This window comes from Vanessa tameamea, chromosome 7, assembly GCF_037043105.1.
Source record: "Vanessa tameamea isolate UH-Manoa-2023 chromosome 7, ilVanTame1 primary haplotype, whole genome shotgun sequence".
NCBI classification, from domain to species: domain Eukaryota; kingdom Metazoa; phylum Arthropoda; class Insecta; order Lepidoptera; family Nymphalidae; genus Vanessa; species Vanessa tameamea.
The window spans coordinates 1,808,764-1,820,573 of NC_087315.1; the positions used below are offsets into that span (position 1 = coordinate 1,808,764).

An 11,810-nucleotide genomic window follows, 5' to 3' on the forward strand; every position below is an offset into this window, starting at 1 on the left:
AATATTACCTATACATATGATAATATATTGATGACCGACTTCGGTCAAGTCCAAGGGAGGCCAGGCCGACTGCGCAGGACATATACTAGTGCACAAATGTGTGTGTAACCACAGATGCACTCTCCTTACCCTCACTCTCATTATCCGATGGGACGGAAATCTAACTCGACCGAAAAGGTTTGAGGCACCGGGCCAACGGCTTTGGATGCTTACACATATACAGGGTGGCGCCGACGTCATCACATCAAATGAAACGACGATTAAAACTCCTTAATTTAGGGCTAATTAAATTATCGAAAAAACAAATAGAATTTAAAATTATTCAGATTGTTAATTTAGAATGGTTTAATTTTTTTTTTTATAAATTCATTGATCTTTGTTATAACTAGATTTGTAAATACTATATTAATTGTATTTTCTAGTCAAATTGTAATGATTTGTATTGATTTTTATTGTTAAAATAAAACAATTATTCTTATTACTAAGTTTATAATAATTTATTGTCTTATAATATACACATTACATATTTAATTAAATCTTAACTAAGAACTAGTATTTTATATGAAAAATAAATTTGTTTACGTTTAAAATGTTTTTATTTTATTATTCCAAATCAAAAGCAAGAGGACGCGATTGCTTAAGATTTTGAAATAATTACTTATTTACCTACTTATTAAGCCATTAAATATGTTTTCTTATATAAACTATTCCTTATATTATAAACTTATGAGTGAAAATGCAGTAAAAATATTTATACTATAAAAACTAAAAATAATAACAAAAATTTATAATTATTCACTTAAAATTTACTTTGTGCAATACTGACGAGTTCCAATAAATAAGGTTATGTATGCGATTATAAGCCTTACGACCTAGGTAATAAAATAAAAACGTCGAACATTCTAGTTAAAAATCAAAATATAACAAGACTTGACGCTCAAATAATGTTAAGCTATAATATATAACTACATTTACTATCTCAGTGGATAGAAAAGAGTATCCATTATTTTTAGAACACACTGTATAAAATAAAATATTAGTTCTTAAACTTAATTAGCATTTATCAAGTTAATTTGACAATATTAATACTAAAAATAATAAATAAATTATTTAATAATTAAATAAGGTTATTAATAAAGATAAAGTTACTAAAAATGTTGAAATAAATATTGTAGGGGCATTGTTTGTGTTGATCCAGTCGTAAGCTTGTTCCTTTAAATTGTTATTCCAAATAATATTTTGAGCAATCATTCTTCGTGCTTCTGCGGCTGCGAGGGACGAATCCTCCAGGTTGCTTATCGAATCCAATGAATTTACCCAAACGTTAAACTGCGAATATATATTGAGTATGTAAAGTATGTAGGGAATCACCATCATCCAATGTTTAGGGAATTTTTTAACCAAAAGGTCTGCATTTAAAAACTGTCCAAGCACTATTGGATGTTATGTACTTTATTTGTGTAAATAAATCATATTTGCTCAGCGGTGTGAGAACACATCGTGAAGAAGCCCGTGTTTAATGAAATTCCGTTACCGCCCCTTTACCCCTCACCCGCAGCACAGTGGAATGAGCTTCTTTTGTGATATCGAAAAGCGGACTGGCAAATGAGCCATCTGATGTTAAGTGGTCACCACTGCGCATACACATTGGTGCTGTAAGGAATATTAACCAGTCCTTGCATTGCCAATGCGTCCCTACCTTGGGAACCGAGATGTTATGTCCCTCGTGCCTTTAGTTACACTAGCTTACTCACCAAACTGGAACACAATTGTACTAAGTATTGCTGCTTGTTGTTAGAATATCTGATGGATGTTACCTACCCAGGTGGGCTTTTACAAATCCCTACTACGAAGTAAAATTAAAGTATAAGTTAGTATCATTCGTTTCTGGCACATTCAATGCTGCGCGATCACATTGAATTTAAAGCCATCATAATCATAAAAAACTAAAAAAAAAAACTTAGGTAGTTTGGTAGCGAAATAAAATGTGTCGGTATTAAAAGGTAAATATACTTACATCACTTGCCATCTCGTTGTTCAAGATATTATCGGCCATAGTAAATATGGCCTCATCAAGTTTGTCTGCTCCGCCATACCTAAAACAATCACATTATTTGCATAAAACAGCAATTCTATCAATACCACTTAAATAAGAATTAGTAGCATTGAAGCCTAATTTCACACAAATAAGTATTAAATATAGTTACTATATAATATAGTTACCGCGCGTCATCAGAACCGAGAACGCCCTAAGGCACGCCAATAACTTTCAAACAAACAAAAAGCCGGCTGACAAAGGGAGGTAACAGGTACTGGAGTGTTTTGTTGGCGACTATTTACGAGGAGGTAGATTAGGTCCATATCTAACCCATTTACCTACGAATCTATATTTACAGGACTATCACGTAGTCACGTTTACTGAAGAGACTGGCGAGTATGATAAAGTTGTGTAAACGCTTTTTTATCTGTTTTGTATCCAATTCTACTTATTCTCTCTCGCGTTTGTCCTTATAGACCCGGAGATCTTCCGTCTATGTTGCGACAAGGAACAGTAGGTACGGCCAAAGAGGGTTTACTCCAAAATGAGCATACACATTTTGTAATTCGATAAAACTTACATATTCCTTATTGCACCAGCTCGTGTAGTCAAAAATTCCAATGCCAGACGTGAATTTTGAAAACTCGATGAGGCGACAGCGGCAAAGATTTTCATTCTTTCCTCAGGAGTGTAATCAGTAGTAACGGCAACAGTTTCTTGAAGTAAACTAAAAACAAATTAATAGTATCTTTGAAAAAAGAATAGTGAATGTTAAAAAAAAAACACATTTTATCATCAAAATGCAGATTAAAAAAAATATAACAATATTCAATGGCTTATTTAACCTTTTTTTAGAATTGACATTCTGAACTGGTGGATCTTTACATTTTAATACAACTCTTTATAATTGATTTTTACCTCTTGTAAAAGCCTTCTTTAGTTAAATAGTTTTATTATGTGCAAATTCATCAAAAAAAAAAAAAATATAAATAAAAATGTAAAAGTGTATACCAATCGTTATTTCAAAATAATACTTACTCTCTAATAAATTCCTCATCATCCGAACAACCCAGGGATTCTAATATGACGACACGTTCGTATAATATAGGTTCGATCTCCAACCGATCGTGTAAGGCATCGATTACACCTTCATCACCAACTTTCACCATAGTACAGAATACCGCTGGCCTTATATCACTCGGTATATTAGGATTTCTGTAGTAAATAAAATCATTTATTTAATTTTATACTGAAGCCGCATAAAGTAATTGTACCACTATATCCCTTGTCACTTTGAAAATATTGGTAGTCACAGTTTTTTAACACTGAAGTATTAAAAGAAACAGCCAGTAAACGTTCTACCACAGACCTCCTCTCTCTTTGAAAAGGTTCGAAGGTTATTCCAATTCGCTGTTCAAACGTGGAATAGTGGTTTCAGTTGTGCCTGATTTTAACCCGTCATATACTTCACGATATTTTCCTTCGCCCCTGAAGTCGAATTATAAACTCAGATTAAGTAAATTAAAACAATGCTGCTTCCCTGCTTAAATCCTAGTCTTCGGTTAAATTAATGACCTAACTACTACGAAGACTCGGCTCCTAGTTAAATCGTTACGAATAATATTCGACAGTTTATTTTATACAGTTTTACTTTTGGTTCACACTTACACGGCTTCATTATCATTAGGATCATAAAATAAGTCCACTGCAGCTGCAATGCAAGGATCGTATCCAGAACGACAAGCGTGGTCCATCACCAAACCTCGCGTAAGTCTATCCATAGCAGGCTCATTTGCAGTACTTGGTACAAAACCAAGTTCTTCTTCAAATAACGGGATCGTTCTGCGTACCATTCTCTTTAAAAAGAAATGGTTATAAATACTCTACGTATGTAAATACTATACACTCGTAGAATACGTTACTTTAAAATAAATGCTCTTTTTTAAATTGCATCTATCTAGACTCAGTAGTTTTGACTGTTTGTCAATAGTTAGCTAGGACAAACAATTATATAAGGATAGTTTACATAGTTTAATTTTAAAGTGTCTTTTACAATAAAATTATTAATTAAAGAATTAGATCAACTGTTTCAATTTAAAGTGGCGATAAAAATCTTTAGCCCGCAATTTGGTCGTACACATAGTAATTGCAAAAACAGCTTTACATATTTTTTTATGAAATTATTGATAATGATGAAAATATTAGGGTACTTACGACATATACTTCTTCATCCAATTCGAAGAGTCGTTTCCTCAAAAAGTCCATATTTCTTACGAACGAACGCCAGACGGAATAATCTAATTCATGTTCCATGGTAAGTGCAATCCGGAATGCAATGTCATAGTCGAGTCTTCCAGCTCGAGCCAAATTAAGGGAATCATCAAGTAGCTGAAACATATTTCTGATGTCTAAGATGTTTTTTTAACCAAAATCGAGTTTACAAACTGTGTATTTTTAGTATATCGTAATAATTGTTGCTTGTTTGGTTGCCAAGATGCTATCAAACATGTCGTTTTAATAAGAACTTTTAAAATTATGGTTTTAAGATAAATTGATATTAATTCTTACAGAAGCTCGGTTAAATGGATGTATTATTTCTCTGGTCTCTGGATCTTCCAACGCTGCAATAATCCTGTCCCACAATTGTTCATCGTAATTCACGCGATAGTAACCTAGAAAAGGAAGTTTAAAAATGTTATTGTTAAATTTTGTAGGGCTTTATGCCCGTCTGGGTAGAATCCATGCAGTTATCCCTTATCCTACTCCCAAACAGCATTACTGAGTACTACTGTGTTTCAGTTAGGGTGAGTGATAAGTGTTATTACTGGCATAGTGTTATTATTACATAAATTATTGATTTCCAAAGTTTCAAACTATGTCTTTGAGTAGTGGTGATCACTTATCAAATAAATATATTATCATTTAAAAAAAAATAATTAAAAAAAGACGTTTATAGCAAATTGAATAGTGCATTTTTTCTACTTACTTCTACATACCTATTCCGAAATTTGTTCGATGAATACGATGCTAGATTACAGTTTACAACGAATATACAAAACTATGTTAAGTAGTAGTCTGTCGGGTTATGTACGTAAGAAATTTATCGGTGGATTACTACCAGGAAAAACACAAACTTGGCTGCAATAATACCTACCTTGACCTTGTAAGTTGAATATAACCCAGTCATTATCTTCTAGAGCGAAATTTAATTCGTGTGTAGTATCCATCATAAACTCAGGCTTGATATCATCAAAATTTGGGTTGATACTAGTAGTGTATGATATTGGAATTAAATAGTTTACTTGTGATACAATGGTAAGTCCAAATCGTTGCTGAAAATAAAGTCAATTTCAAAATATTGTCTATTGTCACACCATACAATGACGTTTTCCTAAGCATTTTTGTATTGTCAATTAACAAGTTTTTGCATATAACACAATTGAAATTATGAACTAGTAGATTATATTCATGAAAGTCGTGGTAGTCAATCATGGTCATGAAAAGAACTGGCAAGGATTTCTGTAGTTATTATTATTAACAAAAAAAAATATCATTATCAAAGTATTACCTGTGATAAAACCACGCCATTTTGATGCAGTCTTACATTGATAAGAGGGTATCCGTTGTTAGTTAACCAGTTTTGCATAAATTCGATATTCGAATCAACCAAGTTTTCAACGGGTAATTCGCTCGTAATAGAATCATAAAAGTTTTGCAAATTTATAGGTTGTAAGGATCTGTAATGGATGTTATTTAAATGAATACAATAATTTATACCAATTTTATTTTGATGTTTGTGCTTATCAGAGATTTACGCATTCGTAGTTTATGTTTTTTTTTTATCACTATTTAACAAAAGGAAAAATCAATTAGCCCAGTCGAGTAAGGATTGGACATCGAAAACCAAGACCAAAATTGTAGGTTATTTGATTCAAAACAACTTTAGTGATAACCATTTTTCGTGTAAAATTGAAAACAATATGTCCACAAATCCCGAAAGCCTGCTAGTGTCCCTCCCAATTATACCCGAAGAATAATTACTGATATTAATTAAATTAATCTAACTCGACTGTATGTATGACAGATAATAAATATCATAAATTTTATTTATATTATGTTATAAGCTTGAATAGGCTAATTACTTTTTTAATGTCTTTTTTATTTTTGTCTTGTTTTATTGTTATATTTTTAATTTTAATTTAGTTTAAATATGTATCTCAGGTCTTTTTTATTTTGTAATTATATTCTAATTAGATAAATGCCTCACTAACGCATCAGGTTATAATTACCTGTAAGGTTAGTGATAAGGTTGATGAATAAATAAATAAAATAAATAAATATACTACAGAAAATTTTAAATCGTGCACATACAACTGAGTTTCGAAATTATGAGTTTTTTTCTTTTAAAGTGTTATATTTATATTTCGAATAAGAAAAAATTAATTGTGATTCCACAGATCAGAAACTATTTCACATACCAGTAATTCTACACACATGAGATAGCTTATCCTTATCTTTATCTCACCTGCTTGTTAGGAGTGCTCTAGCAGCGCGTTGTATAACATCTGTTTCGTCATCCCCAAGAATCAATCTGAACATTCTCAACATTGCCGGAGCTTTGTATTTTAAAACACCATTAATATTAAGTCTTACGCGATTTTCAAAAAATATGTTATCTGCTGGCTCTAGAGGTTGAGAATTTTCAAAAGAATCACGGAGGAGACTCTCTTGGATGATATCTGTTACGAATATCGCGTCCATATCGATTAATGAAGTATCTTCAGGGTTTGTCTGGAACTGTAAACCATTAGAATAAATTAAGCGTTTTCCAGTACAGCATACATGACTTAAATAAGACTTCTTAGCGTCGTATTTGGTTTGTTTTTAATAACTTTACAGAAGTTGAATTCCAAATTTTAAAACAATAAAAATGTTCGTATACTTCATTTAATAAGGCCTATGAAATCTCTTTTAAGCCATACAAGACAATATTAAATATCAAGCTTAATAATTGTGGTTGCAACCAACAAATTTCAAAATGTCTCGTACTATTCATTAAAGATAATTCAAATAATATATTATATAAAAAGGTTAATAAAATATAAATAATACTGTAACTATAATATAATACTCTGAAATAATTCTGTGGCCTAATGTTAAAATGACCTAAGTACATTTTTGTAGAAAAAGTTAACCACGCTGCTATTTTCCAAATCATTTATAAAATAAAAAAAATATTTTCGTTAAAACGTAAGCTAATATTTTATAAAAACCAATGTATATTATATGGGCATTAGCCCTTTTAGCGCCAAACCAAAGGAATATATATACTCACGTCTTTTGCGATACTGTGGCCAGCGTAACTACTTAGACCAGATATGATCCACTGATGTCTCCAATTTTCTGGATATAATACGTATCCAAACCACTGTTTCGACATTGCTTCAGCGATATTTACTACCATTAGTTTCCTTTGCAGTGCAGAACCGGTATTTTCCGTTAGAACATAAGGTTCCCTAAAATAAAAACAAACAGGACGTGATACAGTGAACAGGTAAGTATGCTAGTTAAGAAGACACATCCTCTCTATGTTTATTGGTCTTGAAAACTCACTTGAAATTAAACTAATTTTCATATTAATAATTAATCTTACATCAAAATATATATGTAACTGTAAATATTATAATATATATCACCAAATTGTAAATTGTTGAAAGATTGTGAACGGCGATTCAACTTAAAATAAAACCTATATAATTTCGGTAGTTTGTAATCTTACGGTTAGGTTGCGTTTGAATTTTTAAAATTTAAATTAAATTCATTTCTATACAAACTTCACCACCATCTACGGAAAATAACGCAATATATATAACATATATTATAATATGTAACGGTTCATCAGAAGGATTAGAGATGTTCTCTCACGACTGATATTATCGTGTAAACTATTTATATGGTCAAATATAATTTTAGAACTGTTTTTATTCTCTTCTATGATCATTTGAAATTGTATTAATTATATTGTCAAGTCTGATATATAACTCACCAAATACATACGGTCGATAGCGCATACCAATCTTGTGAAACGTCAGGTAGAGCTAGCACGTGCATTCTCCCATCTTGGTTTGCTATTATTTCGTTGTATGGTTTTTGCGTCCATTCATTCAAAGCTAAATAATAACTATGAATTGCTGTAGCAGCTAGGTTTTCTTGATTTGAAACGCCTTGACGGACGTACAAGTGAACATTCGTAGCAGGAGAAACGACAGTTCGGAAGTCATGTGCTACCATACCCCACAGATAAGGTGGTCCTTCTAATGCTCTAAAGGTAGTTCTGCAAAAATAAATTTTCACTAAGAACATAGTGATTTATTTCTTGATATTTATATAAAGAAGATAAAAATATAACTTAAGTAATTATATTGTTACAGTTTTTCGGTAAAATACATGCCACCGTGTGTCGTTTAGTTATTTCACTAGCAATAGTGACATATTAAGGCTTTTGCTCCAAGGCTTTTCGAGGTTACAAGGAACTAACCTCGAAAAGGGGGTGAACTCGCAAGGTTTCAATTTTGGTTGGGTGATACTCATGTGGAAATTTTTTATAAGATTTGTGAAGATATCTTCAAAATGTTTCCCGTCGCCACCGATTACGAAATCAATTGTTATAGACACAAATTAACAAGGCCGGATCTACAATATGGCCTTTTGGGCTTCAGCCCAAAGCCACGTGGATTCAAGGTGGCCCCAGCTAAGTCAAGTCAAAGTCAAAAATAGACTATAATACGAAATAATCCATTACTTTATTAAATTAAACAGATCGTATGGTTTGCAGCCCTGCGAGTCCTGCAATTAATCAAACCCATTCAATTAATTTAATTCAAGTCTACGTTCAGATATGTCTTAGGTTTGCCCCTAAGTAGTGTTAGCCCAGGGCCTTTAAACTTACGGTCCGGCCCTGCAAATTATGCACTTGAAAATTCAGTAGCGCTTGCTCGTGTTTATACCCACAATATTCACATGTCACCTCGGCTCTATTCAGTGCGAATGGTAGGAGTTTCTTAGTGCTTATTTTTTGGACCATTTATAGTTGTTAGTGTCAGTTAGTATCAGTATCTAGACCATTATAGTTGTTAAAAGGTTATAATAATTATGCCGTGTGATTTGATTAAAACTATCATAGGTTATCAGATTACATTAAAGTTGCGTAGTATTGTACTTACTGACTTTCTGGAGCTGTCATGGCATTCGTTACTATATTTTCGTATTCCATGTTTTCGAACGTAAATGTAGTAATTGTAGATAGATTAGGCTCATCCATACAAGGGAAGACACGCCTGGCATGCGTTGGATATAGATTCATTGCTATGTAATTTCTGTAAGGTGTCAAAAAACGTATTGAATTATGTTAAGTATGATACAGTATTTATTTTTGAGTGTTTATTTTGTTTAAAATAGATTGTGATGGCGGTCACCATAACATTGTCACTGTAAGAATATGAACCAAAAAATGGATACACGATCAAAGCGGCGGCAATCATTTAAAATTAAAAATGATGTTATTTAGCAGTAAATTAAGCACTGGATGCTATCAATTCAAACAGATGACAACGGAAGTTCTATGATTGGAAAATAATTGAAATTTTATAAATTTAGTGAGACCGACTAATAATCATGAAATCTGCCACATGTTTAATTGTTGATTTTTATTAGTTTTCCCATCCTGGCTTCTTATGGGTAAAAATGAATTCAATATACCTTTTTAATATCGGATATAAATTAAAAAAATATTGTAAAATTTTGGGTGGCTAGAAATTAAGTATGATCTTTTTATCTAAGAACTCAAATAATATATAAAAAAAGGATGGTTGTAAAATTAAATATATATATATTAATAACAACGCCAACATAATATGTTCAATTATAGCTAAATAGTTAACGGCCGTGGCTTCGCTCGCATTTTAGGGATTGGTCGTTAGGTAAGAGGTATAAAAAGTAGCCTAGTTCAAACTTACTTCATATCAAATTCTATCAAATTCAGCTAATTAGCTTGGACGTTACTTTTACTTTTATAGTACTTGTATAAATAACTATTCAGATTACACCATAAGTACAAAAAAGTAATAATTATTGAAATCTGGAGTCAAGGAGGACAAGAATTACAAACGTGTCATCCCAGTTCTCTGTGTGCACAACATATTTTTTTTATATAATATATTGATAAATAGATTTTATCCATTTGAATTTTATTAAATAACTAGAAGCTTTAAAAAAAAGTCTACAATGATCATATGCTTTCAAAATAAAATAAATCTTACGTGTCTTGATATTTTCCCATATAAAGTCCAAAACCATTATCCCTTAACGCCATCGTGTATTCTACAATCACAACATAGGACGTAGCTGATTGAGCTGGCGTTATTTGTAATTGTTGATTAAAGAGACTGAACGTTGCTTCCACTGCATTGGCACTTGTTAATACACCGACCAGAACATTTGTGACTGTCAGTTGTATCGCGTTAAATATTATTGGATTATTTCTTGTTGCTTCAGTTAGTTGAACGTCTATAATAGCCCTTCCTTCAAGAATATTATTATTTCTCTTGATTTCAACGGTATACCGTCTTACTTCTTGACCAGGCCTTAGATTAGATCTCATCAAAGATTCATTTTGCAAATCACGTGTACCATTTATTGTTACTTCTTTTAATTCGCTTTGAGTGTCTTTTGTAAGAGTTTCAATCGTCTCAATGGGCGTCTCTTGGATAACATTGGGATAAACACTATCGGTTGTTTGTAAAGTCAATGGTTGTAATATCGGTAGTGACCTTGCATCATTCGAAATAATGAGACTGAGGTAAATAATTAATTGCCACTTAAACTTAGTCCGGGCCATTTTTGTAAGGCCGGTTGATACACACTGCAATGTCCCATACGAACACAAGTTCACAACTCAATGATTGCAAAGAGGTCGATTCCGATTTACAGACGAGCGAAGCTGATAATGTCACCTACGATACGATACGAGATAACAATTGAATTTGACTGCTGAATAGCTGTTCAGCCCAAGTATAGCATTTTAAAAAGTTTACGTATATTTATTATACGTAGTTTAAATCTTTAAGTCGTTTTGCCTGATTAGCTATGTATATTTCTAAGTAATTTAGTTAAATTATTATTCGTACTGACTATTATTTATGCGATTAAAATATATTTCTGGATGAAAAGAAACGACGATAGAAATTTTCGAAAGAAAAAGATTATAAAAATTGAAACAGTATTTATTTAAAAATAGAACATTGAATTTCGATACAGATGTTTTAATTACTGTGGTTTATTTTGTGGGTAACAGAATACTTGAGAATAAATAAATTATATAAATATACCATAATGGTAAATTCTTATATTCTAAAAAATAAGCAAACTTCTACAAATTAATCATACCAATACTATCAGATACTCTTCTTGATTGACACTATCATTTATAATCTTATCTACAAAGGTACGTACTTTTTATTTGAGGAAATTGAAGAATATCTCAAATGATCAAACATCTGCGTCACTTTTTCATATTAAAAATAATGTATATAATGATGCAATAATTATTTTCTTATGCTTAATATTACAGACTGTTAAATCACTGTCAAAATATTAGCCGGGATATTAATGTATTCTATGATTAAATATGCAATGAATTAGAACGCAAAATTATACATACTTTTTCTAACTAATAATTTACGAATAAAATCAAAATCGATGCATTTCAATAATT

At 31.5% G+C, this 11,810-nt stretch overlaps 1 protein-coding gene across 1 annotated transcript; it reads right to left on the reverse strand.

The window, feature by feature from the left end:
- Positions 1-1,095: 1,095 nt before the first annotated feature.
- On the reverse strand, positions 1,096-11,103 carry LOC113392163 (aminopeptidase N-like). Its single transcript, XM_064215299.1, has 14 exons — positions 10,357-11,103; positions 9,262-9,414; positions 8,085-8,372; positions 7,374-7,554; positions 6,564-6,835; positions 5,607-5,775; positions 5,193-5,370; positions 4,607-4,710; positions 4,253-4,426; positions 3,707-3,894; positions 3,077-3,253; positions 2,619-2,765; positions 2,018-2,096; positions 1,096-1,329 (listed from the first exon to the last, which is right to left on the reverse strand). The coding sequence occupies exons 1-14, from the start codon at positions 10,932-10,934 to the stop codon at positions 1,111-1,113; spliced, it is 2,907 nt and encodes a 968-aa protein (XP_064071369.1). The 5' UTR covers positions 10,935-11,103; the 3' UTR covers positions 1,096-1,110.
- Between the last annotated feature and the right edge of the window lie 707 nt (positions 11,104-11,810).